General features: G+C 37.6%; 1 protein-coding gene and 1 pseudogene across 1 annotated transcript in view; one reads left to right on the top strand and one right to left on the bottom strand.

Moving 5' to 3' along the window:
* CCDC83 (coiled-coil domain containing 83) overlaps positions 1-25147 on the bottom strand; it is a 68996-nt gene that overhangs the window by 33789 nt on the left and 10060 nt on the right. Inside the window, exons 3-6 of the mRNA XM_044666018.1 lie at positions 15653-15821; positions 11007-11174; positions 8610-8701; positions 6247-6315 (exon numbers count right to left, since the gene is read on the bottom strand). Of these exons, the coding sequence (XP_044521953.1) occupies positions 6247-6315; positions 8610-8701; positions 11007-11174; positions 15653-15821 (498 nt within the window). The remainder of the gene's footprint in view (positions 1-6246; positions 6316-8609; positions 8702-11006; positions 11175-15652; positions 15822-25147) is intronic.
* On the top strand, positions 16032-23638 carry LOC123239077 (annotated as a pseudogene).

Below are 25147 nucleotides of genomic sequence, written 5' to 3'. Positions count from 1 at the left end.
GTGACTTGCCCAGGGTCACACAGCTGGGAAGTGGCTGAGGCCGGGTTTGAACCTAGGACCTCCTGTCTCTAGGCCTGACTCTCACTCCACTGAGCTACCCAGCTGCCCCCAAGGGTGATATTCTTAAAGAGTAGTTGATCACTGAGAAGTTAAATAATTTTCCAGGTGTCACACAGACAATATGTGTTACAGGCATAACTTGTCCCCAGACCTGATTCTAATAACTGATGATTTTCTTTCTGAGGTCAGCTTTTTTTTAAAAAAAGAACAAAAACAAAAACTTTACCTTCCATCTTTGAATCAATATTGTGTGTTGGCAGAAGAGTGGTAAGGGCTAGACAAGTTAAGAGACTTGTCCAGGGTCACACAGCTAGGAAGTGTCTAAGGTTAGACTTGAATCTAGGATCTTCCATCTCTGAGTCTGGCTCTCAATCCACTGAGCCACTTATCCACTATGCTGCCTGTGTTTCTCAATATGAGTGCCTGCATGTCATATGAACATGTATATATTACATTAGCCCACATATATTTTATACACACACATGTCTTTACTGTAGATGTGAATTTATATGCATATATGTATGTATGTGTGTACATATGCATGCAGACTCTTCAGATAAGATAGTGAGGTGGGCTCAGAATTGAATAGGAGAGAAGATAGGAAACTTAAGATCTTTTCCAGTAGTCCCAAGATGCATCCTTTCACACTAACATATGCCTGTTGGTCTTGGCATACTATCATCACCAAAGAATCAAAACTATGGTTAATTCAAAGGAATATGAAAAAATAAAAGATGCATGTAAGTATTCTCAGTGATGCCTTATATGGAAGAAGTAGTGTACAAAAATTATCAAGGGCATCTATGATAGGAAAAGGAGGTTGGTTAGTCACATAGTTAGAAGGAGGGGTAATTAATGGGCATCCAAAGTCCCACAAAATATTAAAAGATTTTGAGGAAAGCCTCTAGCACATTAGATAGCTTCTTTTAAGGGGCATTTATAAAAGTACATAGATAAGAAGGAAAAGACAGGTTGTGATCTGACTAGCGGAGCAATTGCCCACATTGATGAGATCAATGGATACATTAAATTAGACCGGAACCTATATATGAGGAGTTTACAAGACTATTCTGGCAGTAGTTTTTAAGACTAATTGGAATAGGTAAAAATTAAAAGGAAAAATACGAAAGAAATTATTGTGCTTGGTAGTGAGAACAAGAAGTAAGGATTATAGAAAATTATGAGGAAACTTTTTAAAAATTAGGAAATTGGAAGATGAGGGAAAGTAGCAATAGCAATAGTAATATTTTAAAATATTAAATAAATGTTTATATTTAATTTAAATAATTTTAAAATTAAATTAAATTATTTATTTTATTGTTTATTAAATAATTTATACAAATATATACTTGTTAAAAATTGATACTACATGATAATGTAAGTTAAAACATAAATATAAAAATTATTTATTAAAATAAATAAAATAAAAATGCAATTTAAAAATTATTTAATTTAAATAAATAAATAATGTTTATAAAATGTTTTAAAGTTAGCAAAGCCCCTTGTATAGGTTATCTCCTTTAAGCTCCAAAACATCCCTATTAAGGATATATTACAGGTAAATTAGATTTTTGTAGATGAGGAATCTAAGGCTTGGAGAAGTTATGTGACTTCTTAAGAGTTAGAAATCTTTTTTTATCCTTATATATTTCAGTAAATATTTCATTTTTTATAACAAGAGTCTCTTTAGCGTCCTTGAGCCTGGCCCTGAAGAGAAGTCACATAAGAATATATCACATGTATGATATCTACCTCTGTCTCTCTTAGAGAAACCTGGGGGGGGGGGAACAAATCTGAAGATGTCAAAGAACAGACAATCCACAGTGGAGAATCAACCTTTTTCTCACAAGTTCCTAAATGGAGGAAATGTTAAATAAATTTTGCTAACTACTACTATATCTGTGTGAGTCAATAGCTGATAATATTGGATAGTTTTTAATTATTAGATTTAGGAATCATTTTTTTAAAAATTTAAATCTTAACTACTTCCTGTTTAGTATAATATTCAAGCATAAAATAATATAGACATGTCTTTGCCCATATCTTTTAGAGAACAGTTAGACTGTTCTTGCTCTCTATGAAACAGGAAGAACTACTTGTTTTTTTGTCCAGTTAAACCATTAAAGAACAACTTTTTCCATATCAAACCAGAAATATATTGAATACAACAAAAATCTATAAAGTATATAATAGAAATGATGTAAAGCAGTGATGCAAAACTTTTAGAGATGGAGTGCCAAGCCTCATCCTCCCAAGCCTTGCTGCACCCTCATGCAGCATGTGAGCCACCCCACTCCAGTGCCTTATGTAAAAATAGAAGGGAGACTGTAAAAATAATACAGCAGTGGATTAATTGTTGATTATAAACTGATTTAGGTACTCTGCTTACAAAGTATCTTCTGTTTATATAAGTGAAGCGAAGCTCATAAATGAACTTCTCTTCAGGGCTAGGCGCAAAGATGCTAAAGAGACTCTTATTATAAAAAATGAAATATTTATTGAAATATATAAGGATAAAAAAAGATTTCTAACTCTAAGGGATTCTAACTCCACTCAAATAAAACTCCCTGGTTCCACAAAGAACTGCTTCTCCTGTTTCCACAGGCTACACTGATCCTTCCTGATCTGACTAACCCAAATTTTTACTATTCTAAATAAACTAACACTATTATCCTTATATTATTAACTCCTTCTCCAAGTTATAAAAATAACAAAAGCTACTGGCTGAGCCTCAGCAAAAATCAAGTTAGGGCTCTGAGCCTTAGCAGACTCAGAGTCCAAACCAAAGACTGGATCTTTCTTGGTCTTCTCAGAGTTAAAACAATCTATAAAAATAGCAATAGGTAGTCACTAGTATTTCCTAAGTTGGGAAAGGAAAACATTTAGCTCCTTCAGGTCCTTCTCTCCTTTCCTTCTACCTCAGATAGTGAGAGAGAGAGAAAAAAAAGATGCTACCTCCTCCAAACCTCAGAGAGAGACCATGACTCCGCCAGCTGCCAGATATCAACTGCCATATCCAAAGAGAGAGTAACTGTCACAGAAAAACTCTTAGACTTGAAACTGACATTTTGTCTCAGCTTTATTTGAAACTCCAATTCTTTCTCAAGCCAGCTTCTCTACTTCTTATCTCTAAACTAATATAACAAGACTTAATTTATAATATCATCCTTATACTTACTGCCAACAGGGGAAGGAGGAAGCACTCCTACTGGGCTGCTGGGCAGATGGGGGTGGAAGGGAGGGATGTCCACAGGCACATGGAGAAGGGGAGGGCAACAGCTCTGCCCAGAGTTCCTCTGGTTCTCTAGTAATGAACTCTGGTGGATGACTGTGCCCATAGAGAGGGTTCTGCATGCCCCTTTTTGGCATATGTGCCATAGGTTTGCCATCATGGACCTAAGGGATTGACATTTCAAGGCCTTATATTGCTGAGAGATAGTTCAGTCAATTAAGAAGAATTTAAGCACCTTGTGCCAGATACCGTTAGACACTAGGAATAAAAAGTCTAAAAAGAAACAGTTTCTATCCTCAAGAAGTTTATAGCCTATTCAGGGACCTAAGAATGTACATATGGTATACATATATTGCATATGAATGTATGATGTATATATTATGTAATCATGAAGTTTGGACAAAGGGTAGATTTGGGAGAAAGGATAATAAATTCTAGTTTGGACCTGTTGAGTGTCAGATATTTATGGAATATCCCATTTAACATGTCCAATAGATAGTTAGTGATGCAGGATTGGAGATCCAGAGATAGACTAGGACAAGATATATATAGCTTTGGGAGCTACCTGCCTAGAAATAGTAATTGAATGCATGGAATCTGATGAGATCAATAAAAGAATGTAGAGAAAAAAGTTGATTCAGAGGAGAGTCTTGAGAAGAAGTCCAATTGATTGGACGTAATCTGACTAAAAATCACCAAGAAATATTAAGGAGTGGTTAGATATGTAGGAGGAAACCCAAAAGACAGAAGTGTCACAAAAAACCCAGAAATAGTATTCAAGACAAAGTGGTCAACAGTGTCAAATTCTGCACAGCAGTCAAGATAAATGATTATAAAGATGATATAGTAGTGAACAACATTTATATAGCACTTTGAGCTTTGCAACTCTTTTCATCTTCACAAAGGCCCTGGGAGATGTTGACGTGCCCAGGGTCATGCCACTAATAAATGTCCCAGGTCAAATCTGAACTCTGATCTGTCTAGCTTCAAGCCTAGAACTCTATCCATTGTACCACTTAGCTGAGCATTTTTTGTAAAGGGTGTTTAATATCACTGGTAATTTTGGAAAGGAAAGTTTCAGGAGAGTGATAATGTTGGAAGCTAGTTTGTCAGTTTTGAAGAGGCAAGTAATTTAGGTAGGTGGTACAGTAGTGTTGGACTTAATGTCAGGAACACCAGAATTCAAATGGTACCTGAATAACTTACTACCTCTGTGACCTTAGGCAGGTGACTTGACATTTCCTCATCTGTAAAATGGGGACAATAATAACACCTACCTTTCAGGGTTGCTGTGAGGTTAAAATGAGATATTTGTAATGCACTTTGCAAACTTTGAAGTACTATACAAATGCCAGCTATTATTATTAGGAGAGAATGAGAAGGGAAGATTTCAAGGTATCAAGTACAGATGGCTTTTTCAAGTTTATCTGAGAAAGGAAGAGAGATGTAGCATAACTAGCCAGCATGGTAGGACCTAGTGGGCATTTTTGAAGTGTAGAAGAGATTTGAGCAAGTTGAAGATAAGAGATTAGGGATAATAGTTGAGATAATTTGACTGAGAAGACAGGAAAAGATGGAATCAAGGATTCATGAAGAGGAACTCATTTTGGCAAGGAGAAGGAACACCACTTCATCAGAGACCAGCATGAAGAGCTCCAGGTATGAACGAATCATGAAAATATTAAAGATGTATTCAAAAGCTGACTATATTGAGCAAAGTGCTCATGTCCCAGACTTATAGATTTATTTCTAATATTTCACATGATTGATTTCTGGATCCTTGAATTGTACTGGGGCTCAAATCTTGTGGAATTCAAACCCTTCCCCACATCTGCAGCCTAGAAGGCTAGTTAGCAATTTCTATAGCTTCTTTGTTATGGCAAAGGCACTCACTTAGCATTTGTATGAGATGGGGCCAGTGTGCAGTAAGAAGAATAAACTTCCGATGTGGGCACTGGCTATTCCCTGGTCTTAAGATCTGCCTCTTTTATTTTGTTGTTGAATACCTATATGATGATAATTTTTCTGCCCTGTCAACTGTTTGATTAACAATCTCCCATCTCCCATTCCTTGGAACCTCAATAAAATCCAGTCCACCTGTCTGACTATAGTTGCTCTCTCACCATCAGATCAGGACCTGACAGGTTGGATGTTATGCTGAAGAATCCTGTGCTTCTGTGTCTCTTTTCTCTGTTTATGTCTTCCCAACCTTAATCTTTAAACCCTTCCACCCATATTCCCACAGTCCCCAGCTTCTCTTTCAAGTGCTCAAACCACTCAAGAATATCTTGTAGTTGCTTAACTGTTACACAGAGGAAAAGAGGAGATAGTGAGGGCTCATATCAGAGGGATGTGAGATATTAATAAGAGAAGAGGGAGCTCACAGCCTACTTAGAGCTACCAGCTATTTTGGTGATGTATGAGACAAAATCCTCACCTTACAGCAGTGGTTCCCAAACTTTTTTGGCCTACCACCCCCTTTCCAGAAAAAATTTTACTTAGAGCCCCTGGAAATTAATTTTTTAAAAATTTTAATAGCAATTAATAGGAAAGATAAATGCACCTGGGGCCATCACTGCCCCCCTGGATCACTGCAGCACCCACCAGGGGGCAGTGGCGCCCACTTTGGGAATCACTGCAAAGGGTAGGGAGAGAAAGTGGGAGCTATGAGTGGCTTGAAGAGTAAAGAGAAATTGTATGATGAGTGAGATAAAGTTAACTAGAAAGGAAGAATAGAACAGCTTTGTTTCAGTGAGGACCTAATATCAATAAAATTTTTGTAAAAGATTTGGTAGTAACAAATTTAAGACAAATGTAAATATATAATTGTCTTCTCCCAGTCAGGCTTCTGTGTTTTTTTTTCATAACTTTGTCTCACCTAAATAAAGGAATTTAATGGTCTGAGTCACATCACCTTAAAATGAAGCTAATTTTATATTAAATATCCTACTTACTTCTTTCTTAAGCCAGTCATTCTCCAAGATTTCGCGACTGCTTTGTTTATCAATGTTCTTTACAGCATTCTAAAAAAAGAATAATGATATTTCTGTGTAAAAATAATATTCACAATATTAATAATTCAAATGACTAACATTTCTCTTTTGATATTAGTATTTCTGGACATTCTTTTACATTTATATATGCAATACTGAGATGTAGTCAAGATCATTCTTTCCATGTAAATGGAAAGATTTCAAGCTGTGATTCTGGCTGTATGTCCATTGAGAATATTTGTGAACTAAATGACAAAATGGCTATTTTTGAGACCATTTGCATGATTGATAGTTGCTACTAGCAAATCATGCAGCAATCTGTAACAATTAATATGATGGTGAAAAGTCATGGATGAACCATACTGTAGTCCATTCATTTCATGCATATAGACATGAGAATTGTCTAACAATATTATTTGCATTTGAACAAAGGCAAGAAAAGCGGGCTGAAGCTGAGATCTGGATTCAAATTTGGGCTCAGACACTTATTAGGTGTGGGACCCTGGGCAAATCAGTGTCTCCCATGAGGTTGTGAAGATTAATGAGATATTTATAATTCTCACTTATAAATGAGAAATTGATAAATTTATATTTAAAGAGATATATAAATATTGATCCCTAAAAATGAGATATGAAAAGGTTTACTTCTTTTTCCTTTTGAATGAGATTTTTCTCCTTGCCTCTCTCTACCTCCCTCCTCCCTCTAAAAAAAGCCAAAAAGCTTACAGAAAAGAATAGTGAGAAGCCTATGTTTGCCTAGTTAAGCCTGACAGCGGAATTCCTGGACCTCTAGTTCCTTGCTATTGCCAGATACTTCCATCCGGCCCCCTTTTCTATACACAGGTCAGAGACTAACAATTCTGAAGATGGATGTTTGAAGGTTTGGGTGTTGTCTTAATAGGTAATCTTTTTTTTTTTAAATTTTTTTTAAACCCTTGTACTTCGGTGTATTGTCTCATAGGTGGAAGATTGGTAAGGGTGGGCAATGGGGGTCAAGTGACTTGCCCAGGGTCACACAGCTGGGAAGTGGCTGAGGCCAGGTTTGAACCTAGGACCTCCTGTCTCTAGGCCTGACTCTCACTCCACTGAGCTACCCAGCTGCCCCCTTAATAGGTAATCTTGACTTTGAGAGTTCCCAAAGTTTAGAACTTAAAAGCTATCAAAAATTCCTGAGTCTAAGAATCAGACATTGGCCTCCTAGAAGAAATCAATTTTCTGAATCCTGAAAAGTTTGAATAAGGAAAAGAACTATTCTATAAACTGAAACTATGTTGGGAGGTCAAAGATATCCATGCCTTAGCAACTTTCCATTATATTGCTGAGAACTGCTTACCTAGTCTAGACTAGATCCAAGGTGAATTGGGATAGTGGGTAGGTATTTGTTTAGCATTACCATAAAGTCTCAATATCTTCTGAAGAAATCTTAATGAGCCAAATGGTCTATTTGAATGCTTTATGTTTCTGTATTTGTTCATCAAGTTCCACGAGTCCTTTATGTTTAATGAATTTTTGGTGATGGATGAAATAAAGAGGATCCTATACCCCAAACCATATCATACATTTAGTATATATGCATAAATGGGGACTTTGTTTACACATCTGTGGGCAAAACATGTACAAGCTTTATTTTCGTGATGACCTTGGATTAAATCCAAGTGAGATCAATGAGTCAAAACTAGAAACTGACTTTTTAGCTTGATGTTCCCAGGATGAAAAATTTCAAAACAATTATTTTATTTGCATTTTAAGATATTCTATCCTGGCTTTCTTTTAAAACAAGCAACTAATATATGGTAGTGGGAAAAGTAATGAACTTGTGGCTCACTAGTTGTAAACCGTGGGCAAGTTATGTAATCTAGCTGATATAATTCACAAGGTTTTGTGGATTCATTGTTAAAATACTTGTAAACTATAAGTGTTAAATACAATAAAGGCTGTGATTACTATCACATTTTAGACAAGTCACAATTTTATTTATAATCCATTCAATTGAATACTTCCTTGATATAATAGATATATGGTATTGATTTTTTTAAAAAAATTCTTACGTTTCATTTTAGAATCAATACTAAATATTAGTTCCAAGGTGGAAGAGGGCTAAGTAATTGGGGTTAAAAGACTTGCCCAGGATCACAGAATTAACAAATGTTGGTAGCCAGATCTCAGAACCCAGGATCTCTCTTCTCTAGGTCTGGATCTCTAGCCACCGAACTCCTATAGTTTTAATTTAATTGAAATAAAGCCATTGAACTATGTCCAGTGTATCTGAAATAAAAAATACAAAAATAAGACAAAAGAAAAAAATAATCAAAACCGAAATATACCTGTGTGGCCAATTCCTTCTTTTCAACCATTTGTTTCAAGGTGTCACTGGTAATTCTCTTTTTGGTTTCTTCCAGAGAAGCTTTATAAAATTCTTTTAAAAGAAGACCAGAAACAATGAGCAGGGCTAATTTTAGGCAAAGTTGTAAAGTAACCAAATTTCTTCTCTTTTCTTTGCTGAGAGTCTCTTTTTTGTGTCCTGATTTTTAGCATCCATTTCCCCTCACACCTCCCACTTGTCCCAACAAGTCAGAGCTCTCACAAAAGGGTTTCCACCATTAGAAAGAAGCATGATCTAAAAGATCAAAACTTGTTGTGAATGAGTTTGATGATGTCAGCTCTCTCAGTAATTTTAATGTTTTTAATAACATCAGAGAGAAAATGCAAAGGAATAAATTTCTAATGATAGAATTTCATACACTGTGGCATCTGAGTAGCAAAAATATTTTGTAGTTGGGTGCCCGCCAAATCCAAGTCATGTGGCAACATGCTATAGATAACCAATAATTAGAGAAATTCAAATTAAAGGGATTCTGATATTCCGTTTTATATTGATCAGATCGGCAAAGTTGACAAAAATAGACAATGAAAATTACTGGTGGGGTTATGGGAAAATAGGCCCATTGGTAGGTACATTGCTGGTAGAGCTGTGAATTGGCACAACTGTTCTGGAAGGGAATTTGGGACTTCACACAAAACATTACTTAAGTGTGCACACCCTTTAACCAAGCAATACCAGCAATAGACTTATACATACCTAAGAGATACCAAAGAAGAGGGAAAGGTTCAATATGTTAAAAAAATTACTGTACCTTTTTTTTTGAGGTGAAGAACTAGAAACTAAGAGGTGCTCATTAACTGCAGAACAGTTGAACAAATTAAAGTATATAGTGTAAAATAATATTACTGTCTGTGCTACAAAAAATGATGAACAGGATAGTTTCAGAGAAACCTGGGAAATTTTATATGAAATGATAAGGAATGAAGGGCACAGAATTAGGAAAAAAAATTTAAATTATAATAACACTGTAAAAAATGAACAATTTTGAAAGGCTTAAGAACTGTGATCAACAGAATGATTTTTTAAAATTAAAAAAAATTTTTAATAGAAAAATTTTCCATGGTTACATGATTCATGTTCTTTCTCTCCCTACCCCACTGCCCTGCCCCCTGCCCCCTGGAGCCGATGAGTATTTCCACTGGGTTTTACATGCAACACAATGATTTTGATGTAGAATGTTATCTATCTCCTGACAAGAGTGAAAATGGATTAAATATGCAGAATGTGACTTGCATTTTTGACATGGTCAATTTGGGAATTTGTTTCATAACAACAAACTTATTACAAGTTTTTGTAGGGGGAGACAATGTTTCTTAATTTTTTTACAGTGGGGAAAAGATGCATTTTTAGCTATCTCACAGGTTTCCAGCAGACCAATAGTTAAAGAACCAGTTTAATTTTATTGAATCCATAACCAGAAAGCCAACAAATGTTAAAAATTGATCTGAGGGGCAGCTAGGTGACTTAGTGAATGGAGAGCCTGGTCCTGAGTTCAAATCCGACCCCAGGCACATACTAGCTATGTGATTCTGGGAAAGTCACTTAACCCCAATTGACTAGCCCTTACTACTCTTTTGCCTTGGAACCAATACTTAATATTGATTCTAAGATGGAAGGTAAGAGTTTTATTTTAAAAACTGATCTGGAAAATTTAACAAAACTAATAATAATAGCTAACATAGCTAATATAGTAACTAATATAGCTGCCTAAGTTTATCACTAATTTATTTGGAACATTTCTGGCTGGGGTAGGAAATATTGAAGAAAACTAGGACTACTTAGGGTTAGTATCCAAATTTCTAAACCCATCTTAAAGTTCTAAATCCCCTTTAGAAACCGAGTTCTATGAAAATGGGCATAATCTCAAGACTACTAAACGAAAAACCCCACTAGACATATTCTACCTTCCCAGCAACATATCTCATAGAGCTCTCTCTAAAAGACTGAAGAAAATAGAGCACAGAGCCACACCTAGCTTAGACCAACAATTAGGAAAAAGAGAGAATACTTATTTATATTCTAGTATTTATCCTTACCATTCGGAAAAAAAGGAGGTAGGAGAAAGGGAAGGGGAAGGAAGGAAAGAAAGGAAGAAAGGATGGAAGGAAAGGAGAAAGGAAGGAAAGGAAGGAGAGAAAGAATGGAGAAAGAGAGGGAGGGAGAGAGAAAGGAAGGAAAGAAAGAAATAAAGAAGGGAGGGAGGGAAGATGGCAGAAAGAGAGGAGTTCCTCTACTCCTTATGTTAATGATTGTAGCACATAATTTGGGTAGTACCCTTTCCTCCCCCTACTTACTCCAATGTTTGTCTTCTTTCTTGGATTGGTTTGGAGGAACTGACCTGCCATTTTCTTTGTATTCTCTTTAACTGCACTGATGTCATCTTCCAAGGAGCCAATTTGCTTAGCATGTACTCCACTCCCTACATTCTTGTATTCCTCCCAATATTCCCTCTCTCCAAGTTTCTCAAGGAATCTTTTCTCAGCAGTATTTATCTGCAACCGCATGTCTGTTAAAAAAAATATGAAGATGCAACATTATACTCAATTATTCTGCCACGTTGTTCTTTGAATGATAATTCCCCTTCTATAGTTGCCAGTAGGTTACAATCTGATAGGAGAAGGGTAAAGAATGTTGCCATTTAGTTGTTTTGGCTGTGTCTGACTCTTAATGACCATGTTTAGAATTTTCTTGGCAAATATATTGGAGTGGTTGACCTTTTCCTTCTCCAGTTCTTTTTACAGATGAAGAAATTAAGGCAAACATGGTTAAAAGATTTGCCCAGGATCTCCATTCTAGTGTCTGTGGCCAGATTTGACCTCAGGACGATGAGTCTTCCTGATTCCAATCCTGGCACTCTATCCACTGCACCATCTAGTTGTCCAGGGCAAAGAATAGTAATTGAAAAATTCAGTTGTTATTTTAAAACAACTTTATGATATTTTTGTTTTAAACCATCATTTAATGGGGGAAAATCTCTTTATCTGTCATTCCTCTTAATTATTTCAAGAAGACTGCTTTATACAGAGCAGCAGTGCAGGTTCTTGGCCAGCCTGAGAACTTACATGGTGCTCCTAGTGTCACCTCCAATGATTATATTGTTTGCCTAATGAGATTATGGTCCTGTTTTATACACTGTGTTGCACAAAAATCCCAGCAAAATGGCCTTACCAATGATTCTAATGGCAAAATATCAACTTTCTTCTGATAGCTTCAGCTAAGAATATCTGCAGTCTTTTATTTTAACTTACACCACGCAGAGAACCAAAAGGGAGGGAGAAAGGAAGGAGAGACAAACCCTTCTTTTTTCCAATAACAGCTGAACTTTTTATTCAAATTAAACAGAGGAATAGGACCCCCCACATAGACACAAAATACAAATCAAATCACTTACATAGTACTAATTCCAAGATAGAAGGTAAAGATTTTTTTTTTTTTAAGTCTGATGGTTTAAACACAAAATTAGAATTCTGGGCTGCCTGATTGTGAAATAATAGGGTGTGTTCATCACGAAAACCTTTCTTTCCCAATCATATAAATTAGTACTTCCCAGTGATGGAAATAGTCTTATAAATTGGACATATTGCCATATATTGTGTATATATAAAAATATATATACACGTATATGTCTGTAGATATATGCATATATACACACAAGCATACATTTATGTATGTATACATACACATATACATATAATATATCATATATATACACACATCTCTCCGTCATTTAAATACAATGTATTAATGAGTCAAGACATCACCCCAGGATGCCATTGGCCTTCTTTAAAAACCAAGAATGTGGGAGCAGCTGGTGCTCAGTGGATGGAGAGCCAGACTCAGAGACGGGAGGTCCTGGGTTTAAATCTGGCTTCAGACACTTCCCAGCTGTGTGACCCTGGGCAAGTCACTTAACCCCCATTGTCTAGCCCTTACCACTCTTCTGCCTTGGAATCAATACATAATATTGATTCAAAGATGGAAGTTAAAGGTTTAAAAAATTAAATCAAAGGACAAATCACAGCAACAACATATTGCAAAGACCCCTGGAATTAGAAGGACAACTTTGGGTTCTAATTCCTGATCTGTTTCTTTCTTTTGTAGCTGTATGAATGTCTCTTCATCTCTCTTCACCTATAAAATGAGGGTATTTAATTTCCCTCATGGGACTATTATAAAAGAAAACAACTTAAAAACCCCTAAAGCCAGGGTGCCAGGGATCTGGCATGTGAACCAAAAGCCTTTAACAATTTCTCCCCACCTAGAGGGGCCAAGGAGCCTGCTTTCAGGAGCGCTCTGAGGATGAGCAATAGAAAAGTTGTGGAGAAGCCCTGGAGCAAGAGCAGATGTTCAGTAACCGGCTCCAGTTGACTAGGAGAGGCCATAGGAAGAGGTGCCATCCGAGGCATTTCGCACATGTTTCTGACCCTCAAATGTTAATAAGATATTGATAATAGTAGTAGCTAACATTTGTATAGTGCTACTGAGTGCCAAGGGTTGTCCTCAGTACTTTTCAATTATTACCTTATTTGATCCTGACAACAAACTTGGGAGGTTGGTGCTATTTTTATACCCATTTTACAGTGGAAAAAATAAAGGTTATTCAGAGACTTGCCCAAGGTCATACAACTTTTATGTATCTGAGTTGAGATTTGGACTCAGGTCTACGTCCCATATTCTGCTTACAGAGCCACATAGGTAGGTCCAACAGGGAGAATTTTAATTTATATAAATTCTTCCTGACCCTGCTAAGTTTTTTTTTTCTGATAGATGTCCATCTTTAACTGAAATACTACATGGATGAATAGCTTTTTAAAAAGGAGTATTACAGACATCAGTGTGTTTAAAAATGTTCAACTAGTTCTCTGGAATTAAAAAAGTGTTTAATATAATTTAAAAAAAATTTTTTTTTACATTTTTAAACCCTTAACTTCTGTGTATTGGCTCCTATGTAAGGGTGGGCAATGGGGGTCAAGTGACTTGCCCAGGGTCACACAGCTGGGAAGGGTCTGAGGCCAGATTTGAACCTAGGACCTCCTGTCTCTAGGCCTGACTCTCAATCCACTGAGCTACCCAGCTGCCCCTTTAATATACTTTTTCTTTTTTTTTTAAACCCTTAACTTCTGTGTATTGACTTATAGGTGGAAGAGTGGTAATAAGGGTAGGCAATGGGGTCAAGTGACTTGCCCAGGGTCACACAGCTGGGAAGTGTCTGAGGGCGGATTTGAACCTAGGACCTCCCATCTCTAGGCCTGGCTCTCAATCCACTGAGCTACCCAGATGCCCCCCTTTAATATACTTTTAAGGTTAATCTTCATTATTAACTTTTTCCTCCTTCATTTTAAGTCTAGACATTCAACACACTAAACTAAGCCCTGATTTAGGTAACGTGTGTCTGTTTCTGAGGTATAAATGCTGACTCTGAAAATTTAACAATTGGCTCCCATGAGCCAGAATAAACTATCTAATGATAACTATATCAGCAATATTAGGTAGTCGGTCTATGAGTCAGTACTAGCTAATCTAATCTTCCTCACAACAGTCCTCACCATAGCCAGGAAAGCAGCAAATCTGACAACAGTCCTAATAACATCAGACATGCTATTGCTCCAAAGTTGTCTGTCGGAACTGGATGAAAAACAGACAGGCTTCTGGGCTGTTTATGGCAGCCCATTTTGTTTTTATGATCATTGAGTGCCCCGACCAGAAGACTTGTGCAAGAGAAGTTAAGACTTTGGGGCAGGACAGCAGTGTGGCTCTGGGAAGACTAAATCTATCAATCTACCTTGGGAATGTCTTGAGTACTGGCCTTCCCTTCCTGAAGTCTCAGGCATGAAAAAAATACAACAGTTTGGGTCATGTTGACTAGTGTCATAAGGCCAATGATAATTGCATCTTTTAATACATTCTGAGCCTAATCTCATTGCCTTTGTTAGATGTTAATTGCTAAGTCCTGATGACTGAGCCAAATAGACTTAATGCTATTGCTATACGTTTCTACGATCAGTCCAGGGAAAGGAGAAGACTGCACCTATTGGTTAAATCCAGAATTGGTTCCAAGGCAAGGAAATGGGGGTTAAGTGACTTGCCAAGGGTCACATAGCTAGGAAGTATCTAGCTTAGATTTGAACCCAGGACCTCCCACCTCTAAGCCTGGTTCTCTATACCCTGAGCCACCTAGCAACTCTAGCCCTCTAGGCAACTCACTTATCCTCTATTTGCCTGAGATTCCTCAGCTCAGGAAGCAATAATAGTATCTATGTCCTACGGTTGTTGTGGGATCTAAATCAAATATTTGTAAAGTGCTTAGCACAGTGCCCAGTACTTGTTAAAAAAATGCTTTTCTACCCCTTTCTTCCTAATCCATCTCACATCCAAGTGAGCTTTGGACCAATAGAGGAGAAATGAAAGACGAAAGATGTTAACACTGACTTTCTCATTTCTTGGATGAGAGAATAATGCCTTGGCATTATTTTTTGTGTTAATAATGTTACATGATTGTCTGAATTCACTGTTTTTGTTTTGTTGTTTTTTAAGTCTTTACCTTCTGTATTAGAATTAGTACTGTGCATTGGTTCTTCTTGAAAGGGCTAAGAAATGGAGGTTAAGTGACTAGCCAGGGTCACACAGCTAAGAGGTATCTGAAACAAGATTTGAATTCTAGATTTCTTGTCTCTAGGCCTGGCTCTCAATCACCTGAGCCACCTAGCTGTCCCCTGAATTCATTGTTTATTACTTCCCACCCTTCCATTCCGGCCTCTAGACTTCCTATTTCCTTCCCACTTCTTTCTTTTTTGTCTCCTGTTCATATGTCTATATAGTCTAATCACATAGGTGGTAATTAGGTAGTGAATTAAGAAATTGCTAATTGGTAATTAAGAAATATTCATAGCATCTTGATCCCTTTGGAGGGAAAAAAAAGATACATCCAACAAATTGCTAAATAAAGAAATAGTTACTGATCAATTCCAATCCTTATTATATAACCTTTCAAATTTTGTTCCTGGTCTCTAACAAACTGCCATTTTCTTTTGAGGGCATCTTCAACTTGTTCCCTCGTCACAAGCGGAACGGATGCTAACTGTTTTTGCTCATCACATAGCTCAGATATCACATTCTTGAGGTGCCACAGCTGCTCTGACTTGAGTCGTGCATTCTAAGATGAAAAACAATAATAAATTAACATCGGCTGAAGCATTTACATTTCTTCTCATCTGCCACTTGCCTAAATACACAGAGCTGGATATAGGTGGAAGAAAACCAGTCAGATACAACAGGATGCCAAAACGCGTGGACTGTGTAGGCGTGTGGCCCCCTAAAACGTCCCTAAGAAACCAGTACATCAGGGAAATGCACTGCTCTAAAGATGGCGGCTGATAGCAGGACAGAGGGGAGCTCTTGGACCCAGCTGGGAGCTACAGGAATGCCAGTTGGCAGTGGCAGCGTTATGGAGGTATTCTTAAACCATATCTCCTGGACCCAGCAGATGAATTTTCTGAAGAGCACCGAGTTACTGTACCACGCAAAGGAATTCCTGAGCCACTTTGAAGCACCAGTCAAGGAGCAGCAGGAGACAGATGATGGAGAGAAGCCAGTGCAGACCCTGTCCTTCGCTGTCACTGTGAGTGCCAGAGAAAGGGGTCAGTGCCCTGAGGACCTTGAATATCTTCATCAGAAGGTCCCAACTTCAGTATAGTACTATAAATTGGAGAACTGTAAAGCTCCCTATGAAAGGTGAAGGTTGCTTGAGATGGGTGGTGTTGCTGGAATTTCTAGTAACAGCAAGTTCTCTTTCTCCTTTGGGGTGGGAAGGTAGGAAGGATAAATCTCAGGGTAATCCTATAAATATGGAGAAATGTATGGGCTCACCAGAGAGGGAAGGTGAGTTGTGTTAACTGGTTATAGGCTTGAATATGAAGTCTTTTGCAGTTTTTATTGTGTTAAGTAAAATTTAGCTTATATTTGATGTTTGTTAGCTTGAGTGCTTACATAGAATCTGAGTCTCTTTTTCTTTTCTTTTGCTGTACCTTCCATCTTAAAATCAATACTGTGTGGTTGGTTCTAAAGCAGAGATAGACAATGGGTTTTAAGTGATTTGCCCAGGATCGCATAGCCAGGAGGTATCTGAGGCCAAATTTGAACCCAGGGTCTCCTGTCTCTAGGGTTGGCTCTCAAAGCACTGAGCCATCTAGCTGCTCCCCTTTTCCTTTTTTTGACAAAGATTTTGGCATAAGGAAAATTGTGATGTTCCTTAAGGAAAAAATAAAAATGGGGGGAAATTGAGTCATATTATTATATTCGTTGAGGAAAAAGCCTGGGTTGGGGCATGAGACAAAAAGAAGACTGATCCCGAGTTGGGTTCACATAAAACTACATCTGGCCACAGATTACAAAGGATTATAGAAATTGAAGTAAAACAACAAATTTATTAAGCTTGAATCAATTAGTGGTCATTGCTATTTTCTTTTTTTCTTCAAACAACTTTACTGCTAACACTACATTTTTCAAATAACTTAAAACTTCAATCTGTGGTAATAAAAAGTTAATTAAATTCACTTTGAATAATGTGTAGGTAAGTACTTTCATGAGCTCATTTGATTACCTTTTACTAATATTAGTCAATTTTTGTAAGGGTAGAAAGAAGTTAAGAGATAGCTTGGAAATAGAAAGACCTGAATTTAAATTTCATCTCTGACACATGTTGTTTTGTGATACTGGACAAATCCCTGAAATCTTCGAATACCCCAGACAAGTTTATGATTATACATATCAGAAGAATTGCCCATCTGCCTTGGTCATGGGAGTTTCTTCACTAGGAGATATTAACCCCAATGAAATCACAGGTCCAGACCAAAAAAAAATTCCTAAATTTACAATATAAACAAAAATTATAAACATATTGGTGATTTTTCAAACAGTACTACATGCATGTAGTACAATGTAACAGGTCATGTGCAAAACTGTTCTGCTCCCTTCTGGTCTACATTGATCAATCCTTGGGTGCTTTTGGAATGACAGACTTATTGGTTGCTTCCAACTGGATATGAGTAACTTGATGCTAAAGAGGTTTGGGAGATGATAAAGGAATTGCATTATGGGAATGTTTCTACTCCTGTAGTACTCTTCCTTTCACTCTCAAAGTGCCCATCATGTTAACCTGGGACTTTCCATGAAGGGCTGAAGCATGTCAACTGCTCCCATACGGTAGCTAGATTAGGGCTCAGCTGAGTGAGCTTAAGCCAGAGCCTCTGAACGCCGCCTCTGTTTTGTGTTTCTTTGCCTGATCCAAGGTGACTGAACATTGATTTCAGCTCCCAGGCTGGCCTTAGAGACCACCATGTCTAACCCGTACATGCATCACTGCCTGTGTTTGTCTAGCCTCTGCTTTTTTGAGGTCAGTCATTACTCTTCAGACAACTCTCATCATTAGGGCTTTTTTTTTTTTTTTTTGGCATCACACCTCCATTGGTCCCATTGCAACTTCTACTCATTATTCCCACTTCTGCCCTTTGGGGCCAAACAGAACAAGTTTTATCAAATCTCCACATGACAGTTTTTCAAATTCTTGAAGACAGCTAGTATGTCCTTCCAGAGACTTCTTTTATCCCGTCTAAACATGCCCAGTTCTTTTAATAATTCCCATATGTCATGAATTCAAGGCTCTACAGTCTTGGTGGCCCTCCCCTAGACACTCTTCTAGATAAATGTCCTTCTGAAATTAAATGCAATACCCCAGATGAGTTCTGACAAGAGTACACTCTAGTGGGATGATCACTTCCCTATTGCTAGAAGATACTCACGGGGTAAATGTCCTTCAGAAACTGAATTCAATACTCCAGATGAGTCTTGACACAGGTGGAGTGCAATGGTACGATTACCTAACTGTTCCTAGAACCTGAGGCTTTCCTAATGGAGTCCAAGATTGCATTAGCAATTTTGGCTCCCATATGACATTGCTGACCCACATTATGTTCACTAACGTCCCTAATCCAGAAGCTTTGCAGAATAATTGCTATTTATCATACCTCTTCCATCCTATATTTATGGAGGAGTCTGAGTGTTTTTTTGGTACCAAATTTTAAGACTTTATATTCATCCCTATTGAATTTCATTTGATTAGTTTTAGCTCGATACCTTTTAGGAGATGGGATTTTTTACTTGGAAAAAAATGTGACAGTTTTGGGGGAGAAGGGAAAATATCTTACTAAATAATACTTATTACTAGAAGATTGATTACAAATGTGTGAATAAAATTTATGATCCCACACATGGGATTTATACCAGGGGCAAAAGTATTTAGCAGCAAACACTTTATATTTGCTAAACACCAAATGTCTGAAATTTTAAGATATTTGCAGAAGCCAAAGTTGAGCTAAATTCACCCCACGCTGCATGGCCAAAGGAAAAAAATGTTTATCGTCATTTATTCAGTTAAGTGAATCCCATGATTTTTAACTGAAGAAAGTACCATGACTGAAAGTTAGACAAACACAATTAATGAGTTACAAGAAAAGAATTCTTCAACCATCCAAATCTCTCAGTGATTAGCAGTATAATTAATGACTTTTTTTATGATTTAATATCTGGAAATCTTGAAAACCAAACTACTATTTCTCAAATGCAATTGCTTTTGAAAATGAATTTTAAAAAAAGAAAATAAATTACAATAAATAAACAGAAGCAAGGGTTAGTAATCTTGATTTTGGCCAACTAATCTTAGACTGAGGTTCATAAAAATTACACTCAATAGGTAGAGTAGAATGTTTAATGTAACAAATCACTCTAGATTTTAATAAATAATGACTCAGACATGTAATTAAGGAATGGTCACTGAGCCTAATTCTCATGAGCTTGCACAGAGGGCCACGGATGCAATTCCTCATATACAAAAGGCTAGGGAAACATGTTTCTGGGGGAATCGTGATGATGTGATAAAAATGCCTTTGAGAGACTTTGGAGCATTATTTAGACAATCTATACTGATTTTGATCTGATAACAACATGGTGAGCAAAAGCATTTTTGATAGAGTGAGTCTAGAGACCCCACCTAAGCGGAGACTTAGCATCTTCTCTCTCTCTCTCTCTCTCTCTCTCTCTCTCTCTCTCTCTCTCTCTCTCTCTCTCTCTCTCTCTCTCTCTTTAACATTTTTTTAAACCCTTACCTTCTGTCTCAGAATCAGTACTGTGTATTGGTTCCAAGGCAGAGGAGTGGTAAGGGCTAGGCATAGAGAGTTAAGTGACTTGCCCAGGGTCACACAGCTAAGAAGCAGCTGAGGCCAGATTTGAACCCAGGACCTCCCATCTCTAGGTCTGGCTCTCAGTCTGCCACCCAGCTGCCACCATTTTTTTTTTTGGACATCTTATTGGCTGGTGGTATCCATGACTATAATGGGAGAGGCATTGGGCCCTCTTCCTCAAACATGGAGCCCATGCCTCAGTCTTTTGTCTTGGCATTTATTCTTTCATTTTAGGTAAAAGAACTTGGAGGCTATGATCTTATAAGTTTTGAAAACAATAAAGGGGGCCAGCTGAGCTCTAGAAGTTAAGCCCATGCTAGGTTTTTCAGCAAGTACAACATGGATGGAAAGACCTCCAATCTGTGGGCTATATGTATGTGTGCTGAGGAAAGGCAGAGGAAGTGGAGAAGAGACCCTGAGGTGGAGATGTAATCTCCTAGAATTATATGCACATGTAAGTGCCTGTAGCGGGCAGACTGTGGGCTCTGTCCTTTCTTTGCCTTCATTAGGTTGTAGGCTCTTAATATGTGACCAGGAAATAATTTACTTAATTTTAGTAAATTCTGCTTATGATTTGGGGTCCAACAAATGTCTTTCTACAGATCTTGCTTCCAATTTTGACTTATGTAACTTCTACATTAAATGACTAAAAGCCAAATGTTATTAATTTTATATTTGTTTCCTTTTCAGCTTTAGCTCATATCATTTCTCATCATGCATTCTATTCCATCTTCTTGGCAAGAAGGATCGCTCACTATCCCTTGAACAAAATTCATGCTCTTCCATCACAAACCTAACATCTCTTCTCTGTCTTCACTATTTCTAGCCTGACTTCCACCTACAATCTTTATCTGTTGAACTTCCCCTAATCCTTCAAGTCTTAGCTTGCATGACCTCTTTCATTAAGCTTTTCCTGATCTCTCAAATAGAAATAATCTTTTAAGTCTACAATCTTACTTAATATTTTTCTGCACCTCCTTTATATATTTATTATACTCATATTTGTATTATAGTTATTTGTATATGTCTTACCTTCCCTTTTAGAATATAAACTCCTGTAGGAATTATGGTCCATTCATCACTATATCCCCTTCAGTGCCTACCACAGTGCTCTGGGGTATCTAGGCAGCTAAGTGGCATGGTGGGTAAGAGCCCTGGACCTACAGTCAAGAAAACTTGCACTCAGATATGGTCTCAGATGCTTACTAGCTGTGTGATTTTAAGAAAGTCACTTAACCTATTTCTAGCTCAGTTTTCTCAACTGTGAAATGAGGATTATAATAGCATCTCCCTCCCAGGGTTCCTGAGAGGATCAAATGAGATATTTGTAAAGTACTTAGCAGACTGCTTGGCCCAGAATTGGTACTTAAATATTTGTTTCTTTCTTTCAGCACATAATAGGCAATTCCTATTGCTCATCTCCCACAAGCAATTTGTCTCCTCCTTTTCACTCACACTGCAACTATCCTGGCTTCCTAACTCCATCCTTACTCCAGTCTATCTTCTCCATAGATTTGAGAATAATTTAATTTAATATAATATTATTTTATTATGTATATTATATTACATATAATAATAATTTGAGAATAATCTAATCAGAAGTATGACCAAGTCAGTAAAAACAAAGAGATGACGATAACAACAGACTCTATTGTCCAAAGGATAAAATTAGTTTGATATTAAAGACTCTCCTCCCTCAGCTGGCTTCATCCTACATTTCCAGTCTTATTTACATTACTCCCGACTTCATATACTCTAAAGCCCAACCAAATTGGACAACTTGCTGTTCTACTCTCATCTCTTTGCATTTGTACAAATAGCTGCCATGTTAACAAGATGTTCCCTCCTGTCTTTGCCTGTTAAAATCCTTCTGTTCAAGACTCTGCTCAGATCAAATCTATAAAAATATGAGTTATTAATTTTTACGCATTTGATAAATGGTCAAAGGGTAGTTTTCAGATGAAATCAAAGCTTCCAATAGTCACATGAAAAAAAATGTTCCAAATCACTATTAATTAGAGAAATGAAAATTAAAACTACTCTGATATGACGCCCCCAAGTTTCAGATTGGCTAACACCACAGAAAAAAAAGGTGAAAAATAGATACATTAATGTACTGCAGGTGGCATTGTGAACTGGTCTCTAACCATTCTGGAGAACAATTTAGAACTATGCCCAAAGGGCTATAAAATGGATTCAGCTATACTGCTACTACGTCTGTATCCCAAAGAGATAAAAGAATTAGGGAATTTTTTTACAGAAAGATTTATAGAAACAATTTTTTATAGTGGTGAAGAACTGAGAATTGAAGGAATGCCCATCAAGTGGGGAACAGCTGATCAAGTTGTGGCATATACTTTTGATGATGAGCACAGAATAGCAGATTGTTGACTGCTGCTCAGGCTCTCTGTCCAGCTTGCAGATAGAAAAAATCATTCACTAACTTCAGATGCAAGAAAGACTTCCGTTCAACATTCAGATCCAACATTTTAAAAGTATAGGTGGCTGAACAGAAAATATCATATGATATGAAGAAATTAGAAGAATTAATGTAACAATTCCTTAAGGAACCAGAATCCCATGATAATAGATTGCTTATGATTGCAGAATATGTAAATAATTGCCTTAATTTTATGTATAAGTTCCCACCAGGAGCTTAAGAAGAAAATAAAGGGTGAGAAGGTGCAGAAGGAGAGACTGAATACAAATTTGAATGGCAGAAAGGAACCCCACAGAAAAATATGCAAAGGATGACATGAATATCGGAGACCAGCTATTTGGTATTCAGGTGCAGAATGTGAGGTGCATTAAATGGGGTCACTGTCAACACTGATAGAAAGTGTCCTTTGTTTGGTCATTCCAGAATCAATGCAAGTTCAGTTTCCAGTGGTGGCTCAGGGCCATCAATACACCCCTTGGAGCTAATAGCAGAGATGATAAACAGAGACTTAGCACTAAAGTCAAATGCAGGAGAGAAACAACTGCAAAAGATCCACCACAAGAATATGTTGCAAATAATGGTGAAGAAGATCCAGAAATGGAATTCTTAAACTTTCTCTCAACTAAGCAAAAACAGAAACTACTCAGGAAATCAGATCACCTTGAGGAGAAAAAGAAAAAAGAAAAAAGCAGCAGCTGCAAAAGAAATAAACACACACACACACAATAAGAATGAGTCCTCTTTTCCTCCTCTTCTTTCTCCTCTTCCTCCTCCTCTTCTTTCTCCTCCTTCTCCAGTGAAACTTCAGAAAATCATAGTGAAGAGCAAGAGTGACAGGAGAGAGGGGAAAAGATAAAAGAAGATGGCTTCTGAGAAGGAAAAAGAAAAGTCAAGTTTCCAGAAAGTGACAGCAGTGATACTGAAGGAAGGGGTGGGGGGCTGGGGGTTGGTGGAAGTCTGTGAAGGCCAAACAAGATGAAGAGCGCTCCAGTAGCCAAGGTCACAAGGAAAGGTCAAAAGAGAAGATGAGATTTTTAAAGCAAGAGAATTCTAGGGAGAATAATAAATGGAGCAATTGTGATTCTGAAAGAAAGTCCAAAAGGCAGAGCAATAGGCCAGACAAGAGAAAATCTCAGAGGAAGGAGAGGAATGGTGGGAGCCAAAGCAGGGAAGAGAGTGACAGTAGAAGTCACAGCAATTCAAGGCCAAGGTAGACAAGAAAGAGACCACGACGGAGTCCCAGGGAAGAGCGAAGAGTGGAAGAGAAAGACTGAATCCAGAAACTCCAGTGGATGAGAGTATAGAGGTGAAAAGATACACAAGAGAGGACTCGAAGGATGAGTGTGGTAGGGTAACACACAGAGAACCAAGCAGGAGTGGAGACTGCATAAAGAGACAGTGTCTGTCACAGGTCCCTGAAAATAGAAACTGCTTCACTTTTTTATTGCCTACCTCCCCCAAGGGCTAAATTATATCCTGTTGTCTTTCTAATGGATAGCTCTGTTTTTATTTGCCTCTCTTGTAAACTGTCATTTCATGCACAAAACTCCATCCATATCATGAAAATGAATTTTGTAAATATTTATAAGTAGCTTGCTTTTTTTTTTTAATTTTAAACCCTTGACTTCTGTGTATTGACTTATAGGTGGAAGATTGGTAAGGGTAGGCAATGGGGGTCAAGTGACTTGCCCAGGGTCACACAGCTGGGAAGTGTCTGAGGCCGGATTTGAACCTAGGACCTCCTGTCTCTAGGCCTGACTCTCAATCCACTGAGCTACCCAGCTGTCCCAGTAGCTTGCTTTTGCCTATAGAAATATTTCATTTTGGTGTTTTTTGTTTTCCTACACTAAATGAACATATATAACTTTGTAAATGGCATTTCTTTGTTTTGAAATATCTTTCTTTTCTTTTTCCTTTTTTAAGCCCTTACCTTCTGTCTTCTATACTGTAAATTGGTTCCAAGGCAGAAGAGTGGTAAGGGCTAGGAAATAGGAGTTGTGACTTGGCCAGGGTCACACAGTCAGCAAGTGTCTGAGGCCAGATTTGAACCTAGGAACTCTTGTTGCTAGGCCTGGCTCTCAATCCACTGAGCCACCTAGTTGCCTCCTTGAAGTATCCGTCTTAAAAAAGAAGGCAGTTTGTTGAATAAGCATAATTTAATTTGAATTTCTTATTGTTTTTAAAGTTTAGGTTTGCTTTGGGCAAAATGTAATCTTTGTCTTTTTGGGGTGGCAAAGAACTGGAAAAGGAGGGTATGTCCTTCAATTGGAGAATGGCTGAACAAACTGTGGTATATGCTGGTGATGGAATACTATTGTGCTAAAAGGAATAATAAACTGGAGGAATTCCATGTGAACTGGAAAGACCTCCGGGAACTGATGCAGAGCGAAAGGAGCAGAGCCAGAAGAACATTGTACACAGAGACTGATATACTGTGGTAAAATCGAACATATTGGACTTCTGTACCAGCAGAAAGCAATGACCCAGGACAATTCTGAGGGATTTATGGAAAAGATGCTACCCACATTCAGAGGAAGGACTGCAGGAGAGGAAACATAAGAAAAACAACTGCTTGAACACATGGGTTGATGCGGACATGATTGAGGATGTGGACTCGAAATTACCACACCAATGCAACTATCAATAATATGGAAATAGGCCTTGATTGATGACACATGTTAAAACCAGTGGAAATGTGCATCGGCCATGGGTGGGGGGATAGCGGGGGGTGAAGGGGAAAGTAGGAGCATGAATCATGTAACCATGTTAAAAATGAATATTAATAAATGTTTAAAAAATTTAAAA

The sequence above is a fragment of the Gracilinanus agilis genome, chromosome 3 (genome assembly GCF_016433145.1).
Source record: "Gracilinanus agilis isolate LMUSP501 chromosome 3, AgileGrace, whole genome shotgun sequence".
Taxonomy (NCBI): domain Eukaryota; kingdom Metazoa; phylum Chordata; class Mammalia; order Didelphimorphia; family Didelphidae; genus Gracilinanus; species Gracilinanus agilis.
Note: the sequence above shows the minus strand (reverse complement) of the source record. Positions and strands in the feature narration are given on the sequence as shown.